Here is a 23,798-nt window from a genome sequence, read left to right as displayed (position 1 = left end):
ATTCCACAACTAAACCTATTCCACAACTAAACGCCTATTCCACAACTAAACACCTATTCCACAACTAAACACCTATTCCACAACTAAACGCCTATTCCACAACTAAACACCTATTCCACAACTCAACGCCTATTCCATAACTAAACACCTATTCCACAACTAAACGCCTATTCCACAACTCAACGCCTATTCCATAACTAAACACCTATTCCACAACTAAACGCCTATTCCACAACTAAACGCCTATTCCATAACTAAACACCTATTCCACAACTAAACACCTATTCCACAACTCAACGCCTATTCCACAACTAAACGCCTATTCCACAACTCAACGCCTATTCCACAACTAAACACCTATTCCACAACTAAACGCCTATTCCACAACTAAACACCTATTCCACAACTAAACGCCTATTCCATAACTAAACGCCTATTCCACAACTAAACACCTATTCCACAACTAAACGCCTATTCCACAACTAAACACCTATTCCACAACTAAACGCCTATTCCATAACTAAACGCCTATTCCACAACTAAACGCCTATTCCATAACTAAACACCTATTCCACAACTAAACGCCTATTCCATAACTAAACGCCTATTCAACAACTAAACGCCTATTCCCCAATTCCAAATCCATTCTTCATGACATGAGTGTGTCCAAACACGAGAGAACAAATCAAAAATTCCAACAGCTTGATTTGCTATTTTGGTGTCCCATCAATTCAATTCGGTATCATACAGGGATGAACCAGATTCCTAAAGCTGAATTTGAACTTTAAACGGATCGTGTTACAAAATTTGAGATTTACAAAGTCCGATATGCTTCTCGATGAGACGTATTAAATAAAATTTCACATTTGAAACACAAAATTATATTTCTAGTATCCAGTTTATCCTGATTCATAGCTTGATATCTTAACATTTTTGTAAATTGTCTCATATTTACATATTTTTTGTCCACACAATTTTAGTCTAGTTGTCAATACTGCAAAAGCAATCACTTTCGTCAATATCAACTTGTATTCATCTTTATTTCACAAACAAACAGCAAACGACTTTTTTTCAGGATGAGTGAAACAGTTTTTTCACGGTGGACAATGGACAATATAGATTAAATGTGAGAGTAAAACTGCTTTAAACTAATGCATAAACTGTTACATTGATATCATCAACAAAACATATTATTGACACAGACACCATCAAAATAATCCGTTACGCTGACACTTATACCAACAACAAAATGTGTTACAATGATATTGACACCAACAACAACATGTGTTACAATGATATTGACACCATCAACGAAATGTGTAACAATTGCATAACACCAACAACAAAATGTCTTACACTGACACTGACAACAACAACATGTGTTACAATGGCACTAATGGCTCTGACATCAACAACAAAATGTATTTCACTGACCCTGACATCAACAACAAACTGTATTACACTGACACTGCAATCAACAACAAAATGTGTTACTCTGACACTGACATCAACAACAAAATGTGTTACACTGACACTGACATCAACAACAAAATGTGTTACACTGACACTGACATCAACAACAAAATGTGTTACATTGACTCAGATGAAAGCGACAGCATCTGTTACACTGACACAAACACAATTAACATTTTAATGTGTTACACTGACACTAACATGGACAACGAAAATGTGTCATACTGACACTATAACCACCCATAGCTCGCGATACACTCAGACAATCTCACTTGTAATCTCATTTTAAATAGATGCATGATTTCCAGGAACAAGTTATATTTTTTTTAAAGACGAAGAAAAGTATTAAAATTTTAAAAGGGGTAGAGATTCCATTTAGTAAACACTGAGAAAAAAAAGGAAAATAGATTACATATAAGACAATTAGAATTTTTCATTTGTCTGAAACGCTCTGGAGGCACAAATGCCAAATAAAAAGTTACTCAAAGGGGATGAGTTCAAAGAAAAAAAGGAAGTAGAAGTCATCACAAAAAACACCCTTGCCCTAACACTCCAATTAAATGCAACATATATCAGCCCATGAAGACACAGAGATATCATTTATATCAAAATAAACTACATCTCTAAAAGAAAAAAAAATGACGGAAACCCAGCAAAGGATGCTATCTTGGGCCTGGGCAAAAACCAACTCTCCAAAGACAGAAACATAAAACTACACGAAAGAGGCTCGCAGTCACAATGGAGTAAGGATCACACCAACTTCATCAGACAAACCAAGAGGGGAAAGTTTTGGATAAAAGAAAAGGAGAGGGTAAGATAAATGCGAGAAGTTGTGGTGGGAGGGAAAGAGGATGGAATATTCCATCACACATTGCTTGAAATGTACGATTCGTGATATTATACACAGTATGTCAAGTCAAAGATATCGAATTAAAACTTTATACAGAAAACATTGCATTGATAAGAGCATAAGTGAATCAAACCATAAATAATGACAAACAATGATCATGATAAAATACAACAACCTAGGAAAGCCCACTGTAATAAATTAAGATGAGTGACTTTCTGTTTATTTGTAAGTTTGTAATCAGGATTTTAAGGTGCTTGCGACACTTTTAGGTCATTTAAGCTCCAGTTTAAAAGAAAGAAAAAAAAAGATGATGAAATGTACAATAGATTTAGATCAAGTAAACATGCACCAAAAAAAAAAAAACTTAACAAAAAAAGGGGACAAGTCCAAAAAAAGATCAGAAGACATGAGACATAAAGTAATATGTAAACCATCGCCTAAAGCTGGTACTACGTAAGTGTGATTAAGATGCTAAAAATAGATGTGATGTGATGTGTCCTGATACCCCCAAAAAATCCTTGTCAAAAGTACAACAAAACCAATCATTTTTCTTTTTTTTTTTTCATTTTCACGTATTTTTATTCTTATCATTTTCATCCTTATTTATTTCTTTTATCATTTTTTACTTATTTACTTTAGTTTTTAAAAATCTTAATATATATTTTAAGGGCAAAATGAAAAGGAATATAAAACCATGGACAAACCTAACCAAAGAGAGGAATTCATCATAAATTAGATAACAATTGGTGTCAATGGGATGCGTTGTCTTCACTAAGAATTTCTGTTGTGTAGTGTGTAGTCTATTTACAACTTGGTTACGAGTTTGTTTGAGTTTGTTATAAAATGGCCTATTGGAAATTGAGAGCATTACAAAATTAAAAACAAACATTTGTATCACCAACAGATACAATATTGACCTATCAAATGTTTGGAATTCAGCTACGTAGACAATACTTTAGTTCTCTGACACATTGGTTTATCTCACAAATTCATCTTCTCAAATGGTAGGATAAAAAGTATGATGGGACAAAAATATAATTTGAAATTGAGTCTAATGGAAAAGATATTGGTGGTTTTATAAATAACATCTTAATTTCAAAAAACACATCCAGGCATACATCAACAAGGCTAATTAAATTGTTGGATTGATTTGAAGAACATTTAACTATATCTATTATAGAACGTTACAATAATATTATTTAAATCTCTCATTCGACCAATCTTTAATCATGCTGTTAGGGTCTGGTTAACAAACAGGAAGAAATCTTGCAGCATAATTGAAAATGAACAACGACTTGCAACAAAACTGTCAGCTGTGAAATGGTATGAGAGAGAAACCTTACAAAGATAAGCTAAAAGAACTGAGTCTAATCAATATTTCAGTTCAGAACAATACGAGGAGACTTGATTGAAACATTCAAATTACTCCATGGTATTTACAACGAGAAAGTAGCATACACTGCTGCTATTGATATCATTGTGGTATAAGTTTTATATATGTAAATTTTGTATATTTATTTGGAACGTGCATTGAGCATCACACAGTGATGAAAATGCATGATATAAATGCAATGTATCATTATTATTATTATTATTATTAGAATGTTCTACCGATGTCAAAATGAACTGAGAAGCCACACATTCAAACTGCTAAAGCTCAGATGTAGATTAAAGGTCTGTAAAAAGTTCTTGTCAGAGCAATTGATATATATATATAGTACAATCTAGTAGACCATGTACAGGGCAGCGTGGCTCAGCGGTACGGTCTTTGCGTCGTACCCGAAAGGTACCGAGTTCTATAACTCGCCGCTGCGCTGTACGACCTTGAGCAAGTCACCTCGCCCCAGCTCAATTTGCAGTGCTGCACTGCGGCTGATGCTCGGGTTATTACAGTCTTCCCTTGGAATAGACCCAAGAGACAAATTTCCCCTATGGGATGAATAAAGGGAATTTTATTTTATTTTATTTTATTTATTTAATTTAAAAATCTGTCAAAAGTTTTAAGACTATTCTTGATGACCACTTCAATAACTACCTAGCAGTGTACAAAGCGAATCTGTACAATGTGTTACGAATTTTCACTTACATCAAGTAGTAGAAATTGTTGGACGCTCAAGTGCATTCTTGAGAGACTATACAAGTTTTGCATTGTCTAATTTTATTTTTACACAGACAAAAAGAGGCTCATTAGAGTCTGCATTCCAGCTCATGATAACCATGACTATCTTACTACAATCTATTTTTAGCCAAAGACAAAGCAATACGTTTTCAAACACATTTTTTTCCCACTATTTAAACAATCTAAAAGAATACTCAGGAACACAAGGCCATAACATGTAAATGCAATGCTTTGAGAGATCGTGTGATCTGTGAAATGACTACTTTCTCAAAACATACTGGACAGCTAAAAATCGGCCTGTTAACCCTCTCCTTACCAACCTTAGGAAAATCGTCACATTCATTACGATACAACCAGCATTTTTATAATTCTGATTTACTTTGTAAATCACACAATTTAAAGAAAAGTGTTTTATAATAGCTATAAAAACGTGACACTGTGTTGTAGAGTTCATTTTGCGGATCAATATAATGCATAGAATGTATTTGTTGCTTTTCTGTTTGAGTGTTGGGTGGGTGTGAAATGTTGGGGAAAATTCTGAAAATGGCTGATAAGGACAGGGTTAAGCCACAGCAGGCCCTGCCCTTCAACCCAGACTGACTTTACCAGGCGCAAAAACTCCATTGTCTTCAAAGACAGACAGATGCCAACTCAACTCTTGAACTCTTGACCGATAAAAAGCTGCAGAGCACAATTAGACCAGGATGTCTTGACAGCTTGATCGCAATACTATTCTGTCAGAATCTCATTGGATTTGCAACTAACAAATGAAATGTCAGCCATAACCATTGGGTTATCGTTAGGAATAGGAAAGAGTGAAAGAGAATCCTTGGGCTTATTATCAAAATATTCTAATCACTGTGGAGTGTATTTTGTATTGTTTTGGAAAGTTCACAAATGCAGTCACTTTGATGAGAAATAAGATAGAACAAAATAAAAAGTATAATTTAAACGACCGTAGTAGTAGTAGTGGTGGTGGTAGTGATGATGATGATATTGATGATGACGATGTTGATGTTGATGATGATGACGATGATGGTGATGACAATGTCATTAATAAAATAAGAAAATTCATAATGGCAATGTTAAGAAAATAATACCCTTATTGAAATGTTGATTGAGGACTGCCATAATGATGACAATAATATAACAGCACATCGCATGCACAATAACTAAAGATGAACTAGGCGATAATGATGAATGGCGAATGTCACGAAAACTCCTGACATGGATCTTATCACACTGTTAGACATCACAGCCTGCAGACCTGACCCAAAACAACATTACAGGTCAAAGGTCAGGGTTGTAGAGTTGATCTGGGGTCAAAGTATTAAGCACTGAAAAATAAAGACAAAAAATAAATAAATAAACCTTATCAAAGAAACCTATTATAGCCTTGTTAAGTCAATATCTGATTATTAAAAAAGTGTTGGGACAATGGTTATGAAATGTTGATTCAAGTCAACCCAGCGGGTCTCCCTCTTCTTCAAATAAACCGACTGACTCAAACAGAGAATTTCTGTCTATGTTACCTGTTACCCATTACCTATCCACTTCATGGAAAGGTGACACATAAGCCCTCTAATTCTAGTCTCCACTCCTCTCTCACTATGACAGAGGTTTTCTATAGACCCAATAACATAAACGTGGCATATTACATGAAGAATAAATAATCCACTGGTGAGTAGTACAACAGGGGGTCTCTATATCTCAGTGTGTAAAGCACTCGCTTCACACGCAAAGGGACCAAGATCGATCCCGGGTGTAGTTGAGATAGCTCTGACCTCTCTGTCCACTCAGCAGTGATTGGATAACTGGGTCTATTACATGTGGTGGAAAGTAATTTACAAGAGACTATTTGCAAGCAAGCAATTGCTATTGTCCATTTCACACTATAGACACCTGGATAACTTGGCTCAATGGGCCGGCTCTGAAAAACTACTAGAGCTTGAGGGTAGTATAACTACAATATTTCCTAAAATTCTATCTCCATTCTTTGCAAAAGTAAGCAATGTTAAACATGGTCACCGACCAGATGGGTGACAATCGTTTCAAAATTATGTCTCATGTCCCCAGCATTATGCTTAGATAAACAAATAAACTCAATTCAATTCAAGACACCAATGGGTATCAGGCGAAATGCGGTGAAAAATATTGTAAGAGTACTATAACAAAAGCACACCTAACAGATGACTAGTATTGTATGAAATGGAAACTTGATTCCAAATAGCTTACAGGGGAATGAAACTGTGCTATACAAATGTTTATATGAGGGTTGATCAAATATAAATTGTCCTGATTATAAAGGAATGTTGTAATTGTCATGAAATTTTGCACACTTACTTTTATTTTTCTACACAGAACCAAAAATGGTACAGCTTTCCCATCTGTCCTTGACCTTGAACAGTCTTTAAAAAAGACAGTGTAGGAAATCAGACTAGTGTGTTTCCTTCTCAGTGAGACCTGGGTAAACACCAAAGTGAACGGAGCAACAACCCAAATACTGTTAAGTTATATTGGAACACCCCAAGGAGATAGTCTCAGTCCAGTTTTGTGAGTTGAATACCTGGAGCATGCTCTAAATAAAGGAAGTGCGCAACATTTTGCCTGCCCCTCAAACTGTATTTGAATCCTACCTTCCATCAGAAATAGCATACGCAGACGATATTGATTTCGTCACTAGAGAAGATCTCAACGTAAATGTCATACAAGAAACATTAGAGAAACACAATCTTTTCGTAAACGCCGATAAAACCGACATTACAAAACTTGGCAAAGATGACCAACAATGGAAAAGACAAAAAAGGTGGGATCGTTAATAGGACACAAAGATGACGTAGAAAGACGAAAACATCTGTCAGCAGTCGCTCTCAATAAGCTGAGACACGTTTGGCTGAGAAACAACAAACTGAAAAGAAAAGCAAAAATAAAGCTATGCAATAGCCTTGTTAAACCAGTACTTATTTACAACTGTGGAACATGGGCACTAACAAAAAACGAAGAAGATAAACTAGATGCCTTCCATCGGAAACAGCTCAGGAGAATTCTAAATATCCACTTTCCGACCAAAATAAGTAACAAATCACTGTACATAAAATGCAAAGAAACACTGCTATCAATTCAAATTTTGGAAACAAGATGGAGACTATTTGGACATATCTTAAGGAGAGACATAAATATTCTAGCTAATAAGGCAATGGCGTTATTCTTTACACCAAGCAGACATAACAAACACAAAGGCAGATCACAACAAGCATATTTACTACGACAAAAAAGGACCTCAAGCGCCAAGACAACACACAAGAACTGATTTGTGAAAAAGATTTAGAACACCTGAGACCCATCGCATCAGACCGTCATCAGTGGAAAGAACTCATTCAACAAATCAGAGAAGCTGCCAAAGCATCCCAGTCCAAAGATTAGGAGGCAATCGGCAATAAGTCAAGTAAGTCAAGTCAAGTGTTGGGTTTGACCTTTAACTAGTCTTCTGAAGCTCTTAAAACTTTGATTTCATCTTCAAAACACTTTCTTTTGAGGTCTTTCTTCAATGTAAGGAATATAAAAATGTCTGAAGGGGCTGAATCGAGTGAGTAGGAATAATGAGATGAGATTTCAAAATGGTTATCATCTGTTGCTGTTGTAGACACTGCAGCACAATGAGAGGACACATTGTCATGCAAAACCACAACTCCATTTCGAAAGTTTCCTGGATGTTGTGTAACTGACTCATAATGCTTCAGTCTATATCCATTATTTTGTTATTTGGAAGACAATTAAATTTAATGATGCCTTCCATGTGCCCAGAATCTTTACCATAGAACCACTCATCTTTGCATTTTGAAGGGTCAGGTCTTTGTGTGTTTTCCATTGCTTTAGGGTAGCATTTCAACTCCCAATCTTATTGACAGAGCCATGCTTCATCCACTAACATCAATCAAAAAGGTTCTTTTTCACAAATGCTAAGAGAATTTTGCAACAGCATCTTCTTTCCTCTTTCATTTGCTCTAGCTTCCTTTTGACAAAGCAACATTTCTGGTTTGTGTGCTTCAGAGTCCCGTAACGTAAAAAGTACACATCAGAAATTTGCAATTTTTTATTCATGTAATCTTATAAGAAATGGACATTTCCTAAAAATTTCATGCAATTTGAACGATTCCTTCATGGTCAGGGCAATTCATACTTGGTCAACCTTTTGTTTTTATTTATTTATTTACATTAAAATGTGTATGGCAAATAATCCTAATTAAGTTATCCATAAAATTGAGTATATTTGGAAATTATTGGAATAAATGTTGGGTGGCCTTGGAAAACCAACAATCTATGAAAATTAGATATTAATTGCAACATGAAGCTTAAGCATTGCTGAGTATTTTGCTATTTATTCTATCTTGATATCTTAATCAGAACCAGAGATATGACGTTTTATTGACGCCCAAGTGAGAAAACATAAAACTGAGAAAAGTGTGTGTAAACGGTGGAAAAATCAAAACTATTTTTAGCAACACCGACCGATGCGCAGATTTTTCCAGGCAAGGAATGTGTAGTAAATTCATGCGCATGTTGTTTCATTGTGTAGCTGCTGTTTGACTAAAATATTACTATGTACCAAAAATGCATAGGTCATTGGCTTAAATGGAGTTTGAGTTAAAGAAAAGACAGCCGGCATAATTTCAATATTTCTGCCTCGCTTTCCTTGATTGATGCAATGGTAATGTGATTGAATTACTTATTTTAAGCATTTCTAGGTTGTCCTTAGTGATTTTCTTAGTTTTAACCAGTAATTAAAATATCCTTGATGAGTTTTCAACTGAAATCCAAAAAACCCAAATGTTTGGGTTTCCAACAGTTTTCTCCTGTATCTCAGTTTCACATTGTGCGACTTTGTCCGGATTTTCCAGGTCAATCACACAAATGGCAGGCTTGTCAAAGATTGAAATCGCAATAAATGAAATATATATTGTTATGGGGTCAAATGGGTTTGACAGGTTTGACATTGAGAAAAGAAACAAAAGTCTTTCAAAAAATAAACAAAAAACCAACATACAACTCTCACTTTAGAATCTTTCTCCCTCGCCTCTTCTCTTCTTCTCTGTCCATCTTGTGTAGGGGCTGATGCTGAACTGGCCTGAGCCCCTGTGGGTCTGGACGGGGCTCCCTGTTGATGATCGGCCCATGCTCTGACCTGTTGTTGCTGTTGTTGTTGCTGCTGCTGTTGTTGCTGTTGTTGTTGTTGCTGTTGCTGGTTCAGGGCACTTTGATGCTCCTGCTGCTGTAGACGCAAGGCCAGCTCATGACTAGGGGAGAGAAGAAAAGACAGAATTAAGTTTTTCAGAGAAAACTGACGCTTTTTGACACCTTCAAGTCATACAATGATCGGCTTGCCACCATTATCTAACAGTTGCCAGTCCTGCCCATAAAATCATAAAGAAAGAGTGCAGAGAAGGAAAGGAACGCTTCATTGATGAAGAATGAAAGGAAATCAAAAATCAAAAACATTCTAACACAAAGCTCTTTCACGACTCAATTGCAAAATTAACTGGAATAAAAAAGTCTATCACCAAAATCAATTTCTTAAGAGATGCAAATGGAAACGCAATCATGAGCAACAATGCGATTTTAAATCGATGGGCACAATACAGTCCACTCCAGATAATTGCAACACCTTGGGATCTGCGAAAATGTTGTGATTAACCGAAGTTACAATTAACCGAAGTTGAGTTTCCTGTCCACTATTGCAACATTTTACACAAAAATGGTTAACTCAAACCCATTTTTGTAAATATTGTTCTTAATTCACAACAGACTGAGCAATTTGATTGAAACAAAAACCATTTGGCAGCCCTATATAGATTTTGACAAGCAAAAGCAGCTTTGATGCAAGCTGACATCTTATTCAGATTGGATTAACTTTTACTCTTTTGTTCTCAACATTTGTAAGAGTCAAAGAGATTAGCCGTGATGAGAGACAATAAGCTCTCACCAAACCTATTGGTCATAATGCACAGTTATTAATCCCAAAACAAAAGATATCACTCAGTCTCTCCTTACAATTGATCAACTGTCATTGTCTACTTGTCCAGTCTATGCCCAGCCCCCTCGCCTCCCATCTAATGGTCACAGATGACCTCACAAACCCATAGTGCAATGCCCCGCCCGCTTTTGTCATGAACAGAGTGATGACACTCTACTGTAGCATTAAACGCTGCCCACTCTCGATTCTTTAACCTGATTTCTCCTATGATGAAATTTAATCATGAGACTTTTGTTTGAATGATTTCTTGAATTTGTCACTTTTTGAAGTCGAAAATTTTTTGCAATTAACCAGTGACTTTTATATAGAATTAATTCAGTATCCTGGGAAATATTGCGATTAACGGAAAGTTCTGATTTACCGTGTTGCAATTATCCGGAATGGATTGTATATAGAAAATCTTTACACTAACATTGACAGGGATACGGCATCCAAAGACTTGCCAGAGAACGGTAGAGGTACAACAATCATGAGAGATGAAGTAGAGACTGCTTGCAAAGAAATGAAGAAAGGAAAAGCCGTTGGACAGGATAACAGTTCAATTAAGCTTTTGGATGCACTGGGCGATGTAGGAATAGACATACTGACAAAAGTTTTTCATATGATCAACAAGAAGGCATCGTACCAAATAAGCTGAGACAATCAATCAATATTAGTCTACTGTCCTCAATACCGTCCAATTAATCAAAATTAGTCCACTGTCCTTAATATGTTCAATAATCAATATTAGTCCACTGTCCTCAATTCTGTCCAATTAATCAATATTAGTCCACAGTCCTCATTAAATCAACATTAGTTCAATGTCTTCAATATTGTCTAATGAATCAATTTTAATTAAATCCACTGTCCTCAATATCACCCAATTAATCAATATTAGTCCACCGCCATTAATACAGTCCCATTGATCAACAGTAGTCCACTGTCCTTAATATTGTCCAATTAATCAATATTAGTCCACAGTCCTCATTAAATCAACATTAGTTCAATGTCTTCAATACTGTCTAATGAATCAATTTTAATTAAATCCACTGTCCTCAATATCATCCAATTAATCAATATTAGTCCACCGCCATTAATACAGTCCCATTGATCAACAGTGGTCCACTGTCCTTAATATTGTCCAATTAATCAATATTAGTCCACTGTCCTTATTAATATTGTCCAATTAATCAATATTAGTCCATTGTCCTTAATATTGTCCAATTAATCAATATTATTCCAATGTCCCTAATATTGTCCAATTAATCAATATTAGTCCACTGTCCTTAATACTGTCCCAATTTATCAATATTAGTCAGTTGTTATTGATACTGTCAAATTAATCAACATTAGTCCTCTGCTCTTAATACTAATCAACCAATACCTAAAATAACAAAATTCTAGCCAGAATGAAAGAAATGATGTTTTGTATGTGAACATCAGAATGGTGATAGTGTCTTACTCTGCCAAAGTCCTGGCATCTTGATCTGCAAGCCAGTCTTGTGGGCTGTTTTGTTGGACATCTTCCTCTTGAACTTGAAGGGATAGGGCTACCTGGTAGCTGTTGGATGGGAAAAAGGAGAGGGTGAGGAATTTTTGGGGTGGTGTGGTTGAAGTATGGCGGAGGTAGTGTGGTGGAAGTGTGGCGGTGGTACGGTGAGGTGTAGTGGTGTGATGTAATGGTGTTGTGATGTAGCAATGGTGGTGGTGTTGGTGTGGTGTGGTGGTGTAGCAATGTGATGGTGTTAGTGTGGTGTGGTGTGGTGGTGTAGCAATGTGATGGTGTTAATGTGGTGTGGTGGTATAGCAGTGTGATGGTGTTAGTGTGGTGTGGTGCTAGAGTGACAGATCTGTTGCAGAGGTGGTTTAGTGATGGTAATGGTAGTGTGGTGGTGGTTAGGTGGTGTGGTGCTGGTTGTGTAGTGTGGCAGTGGTTGTATGGTGTGGTGGTTTGGTGTAGTCTGGTGTTGTAGTGGTATGGTCAGGTATGGTGTGGCGTAGTGGTGTGGTGGTGTAGCGATAATGGTGGTGTTGGTGTGGTGTGGGCAGTGTGGCGGGGTGGTGTAGTGATGGTGGTAGTGTGGTAGTTTAGAGAAGCGATGGTGGTGATGTGGTAGTGATTGTGTGGTGTGGTTATGGTGTTGTCTGGTGGTGGTGGTGGTGTGGTAGGGTGGGGTTAGTGATGATAATATTGGGGGTGGTGGTGTTGTGGTGATGATGTGGTGGCAATTGCGATAGTGATGGTGGCAGTGGTGATGGTAATGTGGTTGTTGTGGTGGTAATGGTTAATGATGATGAAGATGATGATGATGATGATGATGATGCTGATTAGGAGGAGGAGGAAGAAGAAGAGGTGGGGGGGGGGGAGAGAGAGGGAGAGATGGAGAGAGAGATAGAAAGAGAGAGAGAGAGAGAGAGAGAGAGAGAGAGAGAGAGAGAGAGAGAGAGAGAGAGAGAGAGAGATATGGAGAGAGAGAAAGATTTACTCGTGATCTATCTGTTCAGCACTTCCTACAGGCACCCCAGGGTCTGGAATGGGATCAGTTGATGGTAAAGGTTTGGTGAAGGTACGGAACTGGGTGTCCACAAAATGACCGTCCCCCTCGACATTGGAAAGGGTTTCCCACACCACATTGCTTTCCGTCAAGAAGCCTTGATCTGTCACCAACAGGAATAACTCGTTCTGGTAATAAGAAATCATATGCCATATATAAATTTCATAAATTACACTAACAATTCAAAGAGACACAAACAAACACCCACCCACCCACTCTCTCTCTCTCTCTCTCTCTCTCTCTCTCTCTCTCTCTCTCTCTCTCTCTCTGTCTCTCTGCCTGCATCCAACTACAACTCACATTGTGTTTGTAGAGAGTATTGAAGTGATTGTTTCTGAAGAAAACACACAATTCCTTTTCCTTCACCACTGACGACAACTCACAGAGACCATGGTATGTCAACTGAGATGCAGTGCGGTCTAGAAACTGTTCAGCAATTAAACCTAGATATGGGAGTAGTAGGGAAAGAGAATAGGAATAGGAAAGAGAATATAATATAAAATATTCAGAAAACAAACTTTCAATTTAATTTTTGTACATGTAAATTTGATATATGTAATGAGGTCCGATTAAATCATTTTGTATAAGCTATATAAATTAAAAAGAATAAATGAGATTTTTGAATAAAAATTACTATAAACAATTCATCCAGACATGAGTACGATTTCCTCGAAATTGGTTTTGATCATATTAATCAAAATTTGATGCTAGTATATTGCAAAGTACTTTCAATTAGATCTAGCAGATCCAGCAACCCTCAATGCTGTGTGGATAAAGGGGTTAGAAAAAAAATCTCAACTTCACCCTGGATCCATCTCCATCCTTTTGCGAGCGAAGCAAGTGCTCCACCAACTGAGCTATCGGGACCCTTTATACGAACAAAACCAACAACAACAAAAATTGTCATATTATTTTAGCAGCTATAAGACACAGCATGTGACTAACCAGCAGCAACAAAGCCGAGATTGAATGCATGTGAAAGTTGTCCATCGTACAGTCATAAACCTTACCAATCACATCTGTTCTGTCTTGAGCATATCTTGTCAAAAATTATGCATTTTGCCAAGTTGCTGGGTAGTGCCGCCTATTCTATTGGGCATGGGGCCTGGGTCCCTCCTGTTCAGGCTGGTTCGTTATATCAAGTCATAAAACGAAAAAGGAAAAATCATCGATTGGTAATACCCAAGAGTTTGTTATAACCATCAGCTCGTTATGGTTTGTTCGCAATAGATAGTATGCACTTGGCTAATAAGTACACAACATTGCCATCCAGAAGTATAACTGGCCAACACACAAAACTATGTGTAACCATGATCGTTTATAGTCTGGTTATTACAGTTTAGTGAGAATTACTCGTAAACGCGGATGGCAAAAAACAATAACAGAGACCTGAGTGACGTCATCTTCGAACTATCTATATACACTATAATTAGTAACCTCCTCTTTACAGCTGTATACTTAAACCATTAGTCCTTCAGAGCCATTAGGCCCATGGAACCTGGGTTTATCCCAGTTTCTATAGCGTGAAACGGACAATAGCAGTTCTTGCTACATATTGGATAGGATGCTAGTCAGTCACAAAGAACTTTCCACCAGATCTAACAGACCCAGCTACCCAATCACTGTTTGGGGGATCAGAAAAAATGATTGCACCCGGAATCAATCTCAGTCCCTTTGATTGTGAATCGAGTGCTCTGCCAACTGAGCTATCAGGACTCCCCCCCCCCCCCTCACCCACCCCCCCTCCCCAGAAAACAACTTTTCCCTTTTTTCTTTTTTAAACATCATGCTGTTTATTTCCATTTTCAAAAGTTTACCTCTTGGATACAGTGGAATCCTGATAAAGTTAACACTGCCAGACCAGAAAGATTCGTTGACTTTAAAAGGAAGACTTTATCATTTATCAATGAACACATTTAGATAGATAAAGAACAGAAAATTCGGGACCAACAAAAGGTGTTGACTTAAAGCAACAAGTTGACTTTAAGAGTGTTGACTTTATGCGGATTCTACTGCATTTGCATTCTTTACCTTTGAACTCATCATCTTCCTTTTGCGACGACTTGAGAGTGATAATCGACTCCACCAGCTGATTGTAACTACAGTGATCGACAGCTCTGACAGTGGCGGAATCCTGTGGATCGACTAACCAACCGTGGTAGAGGCCAATCTCTAACAGGTCAAAAATGATGCACTCCGGTGTATATTCAAAATCACCCACTCTGTTTCAATGAGGAAAAAAACAAGTCATTGATTTATCCATTGAAATAATAATTTTAAAAAAATATATATAAATATGTAATCCGAACACTTCCGTTCACAGCATTTTGTCCGGAAAATAGAGACATCCGGATTGTGGAATGAGTACCTAAAGTGGCATATGTAGTTTTGACTTCAGACTGTGGTGACCTATGCCTATCATCAGAATAAACGACAATAAGACTATACCACTTTCACTATTGGCCAATGTGGGATTTACAGGAATAGTTTTTATTATTTATGTACTTTTAATTAATTTTTTTTTCACTTTAAAATTGTGGGGGGGGGGGGAGGGGGGGGGGCGTTGATTTTGTTTTGTTTTGTTTTATTTCTTTACTTTCACATATGTTTACTATTTCAAAGTTTTAAAAAAAATGAGGTGAAATTCATTTGGATTGTTTTCTTTTAAACGTTTTACACGGAATTTGATGAGGGAGTCAATTTCTCTAACTTGCATCAAACACTTACCAAAACCTTAAATTAAAAATTTTAGCCTTTGCACACCCAATGACATCAAAATCAAGTTACGTGAGTTGGATGGGTGTCTATCAGATTGTGTAAACTGGTCAGTTACAAAATAATGACGCCTGTTAATTATAGCTCAGTTGGCGGAGCACTCGCTTCACTCACACACAAAGGGACCGAGATTGATCCCGGGTGCAGTCGAGATTTTTTTCTGACCCCTCTGTGTCAACCCAGCAGTGAATAGGTAGCTGAGTCTGTTAGATTTGATGGAAAGTACTTTGTACTAGACTATCGTCCTATCCAAAGGATAGCAAGCAATTGCTATTGTCTGTTTCACACTATAGACACAGGGATAAACTCCTGCTCCGAGGGCCAAATGGCTCTGAAGGACTACTACTATTATTGCACACACACACACACACACACACACACACACACCCACACACTGATTCGCCATATTGGTTTAGGAGGTGGGAGGTGGGGCTATCTGTAAATGACTGGACTGGATATTCTAATAGATTAGAAAAGTGAGAGAGCAGGCATATTGTAAAGAGTTAAATGATAGTAATTGTGGATAGAAAAGAAAATCTGGTCTTTCATTGGAATCTGGCTTTCCTAGAAAAAACAGATATTGTAAAGAGTTAAAACATAATAATTATGGATAGAATAGAAAATCTGGTTGCCAAATCTTAGCGATGAGGGAAAAAAGATAATCTATTGAACCTGTATATGTAAACAAGAACCATCAATGTTGTCCAAGTAAGGAAATTTGTTGTAAAAAATCTAGCTTTGGAGTTCAGTGAAGCGAGTGAGTTCAGTGAAGTACTCGCTTCACACGCAAAGGCACTGAGATCGATCCTGTGTAAAGCCAAATTTTTTTCTGACCTATACACCAACCAGCGACTGAGTAAATGCGGTTTGGTAAAAAGTATGTGACCTTAGAGTTGCATCCATTCCATGGGGTAGCAAGCAAATGTTTTTTTTTGTTTAAATACTATAGAAACTGAGGTAAACTCCCGCTCCATGAACCTTATAGCTATAAAGTACTACTTAGTCTTACACTAGGAAAAAAGAAAAAAAGAAAACAATTAGAGGGTTTGATGTGAGGCTTCAATTGTCTTCCACGTTTGAGTGCAAAATCTTATCTTGACTACCTCATTCAAGGTAGATAGAAGCAGCCCCTTCAAAGTCGTAAGGAACAGGGAGCCAAAAATTCATTCAGGTCTCTGTATCGTTAAATCGAGAGTAAAAATTGCTTGTTACTCTTGATAATGGCCACTAGCCTTTTTTCAAATTACTATCCAACAACTCCTATCGACCCAGCAACCCACTATGCTGGGTAGCTAGAGAAGTAAACAAAACCTCGACTGTAGGTACCAGGAATCATAATCAGTCCCTTTTCCTTGTAAGATGGACACTCTGCTAACTGTTCATTATGACAACCGCCCCCCCCCCCCCCCCCCCCCCCGCGCCCAACAACACACCCACCCCCAACAAAGTGTGGATAGGTGCAATATAAATGTAAATATGGCAATTTTTTTTGTCGGTCCTTACCCAGAGAACTTCACATTGACATCTAGACCAGTCTGAAGTTTGTGCATTACACCCATGGCATCTTGCATATTTTGTTCATAGTTAGCTTGAGTCATCTCAGACAAGTTCTGTTCATGCAAACAAACAAAATATAAATAAAGGATAATATTTAATTTTATAAAAGCAGTTGAGCTTTTATATATCGCGATATCCACATATTGTACTCAAAGCACATTACAAGGCATCCCCAGCCAACAGTAACCTTGCTGGTCAGGTACCCATGTTACACCTAAGTACGTTCAGAGAATGTGAGTTAAGAGCCTTTTCCATAGACTGCCCAGAGTTAGACTCGAACCTTGGACCTACCAGATAGGACCACAAAATGATCATAGTTTCATGGTTTTTAGTGAGGGTTTTTTTCTTTCTGAGATCTTATGGAGCCAGAAGATTTGCAGAATCTATTGCAAAATACTTTCCATCAAATATAGCACACGGCGTCTAATCTGCACTATAAATCTGACCGTTAAGTTTCCCGCTGTTCCGAGCGCCGACGTAACCTCACCCGACAGGTAACCGGGGTCAACAGCGGTCAGCCGATATCAATTCCCAGAATGTAGATTTGACGTGGATTGGGTGATACCAATGGAGGATTTCCGTACCAATTAACCTCACGATCTTCGTGACGATGCAATTCCACCCAAATGCAAAGAATTCTCGCAGACCTCCTCTTTCCATCGGTCCAATTTTTATTTCAATATCTCCAGTACTTATTCCACAAGCCGTGATTCAAATTCACATATTTTTCTATAACATTTAAATAAAATTACTTGTAATTACCTCAGGATTCTAAAAAAATGTTGCTATAAACTTCAAATTTTTTTTGGTGTGATTCACAAGGCACAAGTTTTACTACGAAATGAGGTAAGTTTCATTTACTCTTCAGTTTTCATTATTTTGTAATGATTATTTTTCCGCGGTAGGTCAGGTAATAATGATATTACCTCTTTAGCCTTGTTATTGAAACGTAATATTTCGCTGCGGTTTTATTGTTAATTGTATTTTTATTTTTTATTTTTTTCAATGATGAGTTAATTTGATTTTTAAATTGCATAATTTGAATTATCTTGCTAATGTTTAATTTTAAATGACATTGTGTGTTGGGCCTCAACTTAGCTCAACTGCTTGTTAGAATTTTCCTGCCCCCCCCCCTTTCTTTCACCAAATTGGGTGAAGTATTTGGTTTTTCTTTTTCCAAATTTTATGTACGCTGTTATGTATGCATGGATATGAGAAGTAATACAGAATGTTTTAAAACTCATTTTATTCATTAATTCACTATATCATTGCTTACATCGCTCAGTCAATTTTGAATTTTCTCTTACAGCATGGACCACACAATTGCAAGTCATAACCAAGCAGTGAATTCATTATGTAGGACATGTCGTGGTATGCTTTGTTTAACACAGAAATAGAAACGTGCCCGCAAGAAACCATTTAAATGTTCAAATTATTCTAATAACATTCTTTTAGTAGTCTATGGGACTGACACGGCATTGGACAAGCAAGGAGCACACTCATAATTTATGTGTAAAAAGTACACATTATAAAGCACATTGAACACACGACTCATTAGCTTCTTTGTATTTTCTCATTGCCAAGATGCTAATAATAAATAAATCAACCTTGAAACGGGTTGCACTTGCATGTTTGATATCGACAGAGTAGAATATAACAACAAACTCCAAAACGCAGGAGAGACTTTCAAATCTCATGCACGAGCCACTCACCCTCAGGGATGGTCTTATTGCCTCTGAATTAGACAGAATACCGCATTACACAACAGGCTTACCACAGCAGATCATTCATTGGCAACCACTGCCACAAATACTAACAAGAAAAAGTCTACACTTACAATTATCCAACAAACAAAGAACTGCACCCACAACCCACTCATCATTGACGACGCTTGCAGTATTGGATTAATTTTCGACAATATAAACAAGGCCTATAGTCATGTGCACAACTTTATTTCACACACAAAATCGATCAAAGCAGACACGATCCAATATATTCAAAGTGCAATAAAACATTACACGGATACATACAGAAAATATTTTCCAAACAAAATAATCCCAAAACAACACCTCCTTGAGTACCAGTGCATACCACACATCACTCAATATAAGTTTGGACTTAGACTTCTTGGAGAACAAGGCACAGAGACCTGTCACCAAACAACAGCAAAATTGGAAAAAAAAAGAGCATCCGGCATTATCAATGATAATGATATGAATAAAATGCGATTTGTCATCAACGCAATTCAGTTAAAGACCAGCCCCAAACTACACTGACGAGTTTGAATGCTCGTAGCGGATATATTTGTGTTGAGGAAAAATACGTTTTTTGTGAGGAGAAGTATTTACATCTTCTCTTTATAATACATAAAATTCAGACAAATCCATAGCAACGTTTTTTTTTCTCTAATTTTTGAAATGTTGCACCCGCTATATTTTTTGTGTAATTTGTTACCGTTCATTGATAACTTATATTGAGAAATCTAGTAATACTATGAAAAAATAAAAAACACACAGTAAAAGTAGAAAATATAAACTTTTATACCAAGTAGTGATATTTCAATTCATTCAATATGGGTGTCTAACAGACAATAAAACAAAACATTGTTAAATTGAGTGAAACGGCAATCCCCGTTAGGTAAATTCCTCTCGGTGATTGACCGCTCACCGTGACCGGGTCAGCAGGTGTCAGGAACGGGATCCCGTCTCAACTAAACTGTTGTCGTTGTGTACGCTGTGAGCAGACTAATCGACCAAAGAACTGCTGGATTAACAGAATGGTCGTGGGGAAAAAAATTGTATCCGTAATCAAAGTCAGTTCCTTTGCTAGTGAAATCAAGGGTACCTCAAAAAACCTCAAAACAAGTCTTCGTTCAATGTAAACATCAAGAGGGCTATGCCATACCTTTGGTCTGCTCTCCAAGATACAATCTCCTAGATAAGTCATCAGTTGTTCTGACGTCACCATCTCCATCATGGGAGCAAGTTTAACCTGGAATTTTTTTTAAAAAAACAAAAAAACAATTAGATTTCCAAATTTCTGACCAGCAAAAGTAAGGAAACTTACTCCATGTAACAAGCAACTTCTGCTGTCCATTTCAAAACACAGATATCAAGACAAATATCAAACGCAAGGAGATTATGAAAATTATAATTCTATCAGGAAAACATAATTCAAGAGTATTGGGAATCTGGAAAGATTAAATGGGAGATATATCACAAAGTCCCTTTTAAACAAAATTACAATAATAAAAATTGTCTTTTGAAAAATTTAAACATGTACTTGGATTTGTAAATTTGGGATGTTAGCGTAATCAGATACAGGTACTTTGCAATGTCGAACCATCTCATCCAAAATTTCTCCCTTGATTTAAAAAAAAAATTTTTCATTTCTATCTTATTTTTTATTGGTGAAACCGTTTTGTTCGCACTAGATCTTTTCTATGTTTACTTGTATTTTCATGTGTTGCTCACATTGAGCAAGACCTATAAATCTGAAACAATGGACAGACTTGTCACATACAAAAATATTTTATTTTGACAATTGAACTTTTTGTAGCACAAGGCTCTGGAACCACAGAACCAATTGTCACCAAATGTTGCATGGCTTTTACAATTAACATGAAGATGGTTTGTGTGTACTATAAGATTGATAAGACATCGGGATGATTTCATTGAAAAATCAAATTTGTTTCGTCAAATCGCATTGAAAACAGAGACCATCATTTTTAGCAGGTGGGCTGTTGTGCCAACCTTCCGTTTAGCAAGTAAGACAAAGAAGTGGGAGTACTTGTATTGAATTGATACTAGATAGTGGTTCATTATTTTGAATACAATCAATTTCTTAAAATTTATATTGACCATTTTCCACTCTTAACATTGATAATGAATTCTACAATAATTTAGCAAAATATAAAAGATATTAAATTTAGAAAATATCTCTATCTGTGCCCAAACTAAAAGGTTCTGTGGAGTTCTTTTACAAAGTTGAAAAATGTATTGTCTTTTTAATCTTGAACCATCAATTTTGAGTTGTTCCACTTATCATAACGTTCATTGAACGGGCACCTATTATTGAACGGACAGCTATGCTTGTATTACTGAGGAGAATAGAACAGCTGCATTTTTAGTAAAGTCGAAAAATACACCAGTAGTGAGGGACAGCCAGGCATTCTATTTCTGAAAGAGATACAAATTTTGACCCTTGACAAGACTGGTGACATTTGACAGTGACATCATGACTCATTGCCAGGGCCTTCATATGTTCCTGAACATGACCTCAACAGTTATAGTAAACCTGTACTGCGTAAATTCAGCAGATGAATCTTTTATGTAAAATATATTGCATTGTCGCCATCAATTCTTAACTTTATATTTAGACATTTTTATGCAAGCCACATCTGTAAACGAATTTCCATTTTTTGGATGAATAAAGTCTATTATTATTATTATTATTATTATTATTATTATTATTATTATTATTATTATTATTATTATTATTATTATTATTATTATTATTATTACCTTTCCATTTAACAAGAGAACATTCATTATGGCAAGCAAAGGACAAGGTCCATTTTCATTCTGGGTGATGATGGGAACATTTGCTTGATTAAACATGATCCATTTGATATAATACACACTCTCCTGATCTCTTGCGGTTGCTTCCCCAGATTCGGCCCCTATAGCACTAGCAGATGCTTCTGGTGTGACGACCTCAGCAGTGATAGCAGGAGATGAGGTTTGCTCTCCACCCCCACCAGTATCTGAAGCAGTAAATTGTTTCATTATTTCACTTTCATCCTCATGGTCTAAACCTTTGAGTTGATCTTTGCTGCTCGTGTCACTCATTTCATCTGACAGACTTGAAGTGACTTTACTACTACTATTATTTGCCATAGCGTCCGAGCTGGAATCATCAGGACTGATAAGACTAATACCGCTGTCTTGTCCTGACAAAGAAGCAGGGGTTGTGGCAGTAGACTGAAAACCAGGACTGTCTTTGATAAAGTTTTTTATTTCATCTGTGTTATTATCAGCCTTACTTTCCACTTGCTTTTCTGCAAGTGATAAATCTGTACCATGCCACAACACATCATCTCCCTTCTCTGAATTTTCTGATGAATCTGGAGCATTATCGGATGTTGCTGATATAACCTCCTTTGAATGTACATCACTGTTATTATCTTTTTCTCTAGCTGATTCTGTATCATTACTGTCAGATTGCGCTGAGGGGATGGAAGGGTTACTCGGGCAGCTCACTTCCTCAGCATTGTTAGCTGGATTATGTTGAGGAGACAGAACTCCATCGCCCTCCATGGTTAGCCACTGTTAATGCTCTCTCAATTAGAAAGATCTGAAAACAAAAACAAAAAAAGAGGAAGGAACGTTTCTTCTTAATGAGAAAAGGTAGCAACGCAGGATTGGACATATTGTATCTGAGACATGCTGATATTTGTTCCATGACATAGACTACACCCAAAGATCAGCGTTCCAAAAAATGTATAATTGTACAAAGTGCAAATATTGTTATATTTGATAATCAAACGAAATTTATGGACTTATTTTAACTATTGTTCTAAAGGAGTATATTTTGCATTGGTTTCGGAGTATTTCCATTACAACAATGAAACCATATCAATTTGGGTAATAAAGTCTTGAAGATAAGTACATGTAATTTCAGCAGTAGAGAACATCATTTATAAAATGACTAACGACAGACACCGGTGAAAAATGAAATAAGCTTACCCCTCCCCCCATTTTTCCTCCGAAAATATAATCATATAATATAATATGATCTATATATTTATGGGCCTGCTTGGTGGCATGACTCATGCCATAAGGATTATACCTAATATATAGAACGTGTTCCTAAATCTTGTTTGTGTTTGCTTAAGAGACAAACCCTCTTCGTCATTCATCAATGTGTGACACTGATTACAAAGGGAAAAAAATAACGCATTTCAACTGATTCAGCTCTCTGAGCTCAGCACACCTTCACCTAACTCGGTGAAAAATTGATCTGAATAACGCTGATTTTATCTCAAGCCCCGGTTGTATGCTATATGGCGGCACGGACTGCATATCGATATAAGCAAAAGTCGTGGTTATTTTTGTTTTGTGTAAATGAATTGTACAACACTGGAAATGAATAAGAAGAACCTGCCTAGACTCCTACCCTAGACCTAACCTCATTTAACCCCACTTTTAACGGGACCTCGAATTCACCTTTTTTCCTCTCTGGAGGATCTTTGCGTTACTTGAAAATAAAAGAGAGCGGATATCATTTTAAGTACATATGGGAATGTTGAGGTTTTACTGTGTGTTTCAGGGTACTCAGGAAGGTAAATAATTTAAGTTACTTTCTGACAACAGGATGATGATCAATGTTGGGAGTTCAGTAGTAAAGAGAGATTGAACCCTACTGTTTATCCACAACGGAAGTTCAGTGTAATGTTAC

General features: G+C 36.8%; 1 protein-coding gene and 1 long non-coding RNA gene across 7 annotated transcripts in view; one reads left to right on the top strand and one right to left on the bottom strand.

Annotated features, from left to right (window-relative positions):
* LOC144978380 (uncharacterized) overlaps positions 1 to 23,798 on the top strand; it is a 397,383-nt gene that overhangs the window by 328,331 nt on the left and 45,254 nt on the right. The gene's annotated exons all lie outside the window — the stretch shown is intronic.
* Positions 2,869 to 23,796, bottom strand: LOC144978377 (ubiquitin carboxyl-terminal hydrolase MINDY-1-like). Of its 6 annotated transcripts, none has more exons than XM_078924323.1 (10): positions 23,701 to 23,796; positions 21,863 to 22,694; positions 20,244 to 20,330; positions 17,286 to 17,392; positions 15,039 to 15,229; positions 13,308 to 13,450; positions 12,939 to 13,135; positions 11,915 to 12,013; positions 9,496 to 9,736; positions 2,869 to 5,779 (listed from the first exon to the last, which is right to left on the bottom strand). In XM_078924323.1, exons 2-10 carry the CDS (start codon positions 22,655 to 22,657, stop codon positions 5,765 to 5,767), a joined length of 1,875 nt encoding a protein of 624 aa, XP_078780449.1. In that variant the 5' UTR covers positions 22,658 to 22,694; positions 23,701 to 23,796; the 3' UTR covers positions 2,869 to 5,764. The 6 variants fall into 6 exon arrangements, with proteins under 6 accessions (XP_078780449.1, XP_078780450.1, XP_078780447.1 ...); XM_078924324.1 differs by having other exon boundaries at positions 23,567 to 23,795; XM_078924321.1 differs by having other exon boundaries at positions 9,487 to 9,736; positions 23,701 to 23,795.

Source organism: Berghia stephanieae, chromosome 8 (genome assembly GCF_034508935.2).
Source record: "Berghia stephanieae isolate SIO BIC M18660-M18661 chromosome 8, UCSD_Bste_1.3, whole genome shotgun sequence".
In the NCBI taxonomy this organism is placed as follows: domain Eukaryota; kingdom Metazoa; phylum Mollusca; class Gastropoda; order Nudibranchia; family Aeolidiidae; genus Berghia; species Berghia stephanieae.
Note: the sequence above shows the minus strand (reverse complement) of the source record. Positions and strands in the feature narration are given on the sequence as shown.

What these genes read in the sequence shown, in the direction of transcription:
- LOC144978377 (XM_078924321.1), bottom strand. Translation starts at nt 22,657, where the DNA reads ATGGAGGGCGATGGAGTTCTGTCTCCTCAACATAATCCAGCTAACAAT. An exon ending in GTCAATGTGAAGTTCTCTGG is followed by an intron (nt 15,230 to 17,285) that starts GTAAGGACCGAC and finishes TCATTGAAACAG; the next exon opens with AGTGGGTGATTTTGAATATA. An exon ending in ATACTCTCTACAAACACAAT is followed by an intron (nt 13,136 to 13,307) that starts GTGAGTTGTAGT and finishes TCTTATTACCAG; the next exon opens with AACGAGTTATTCCTGTTGGT.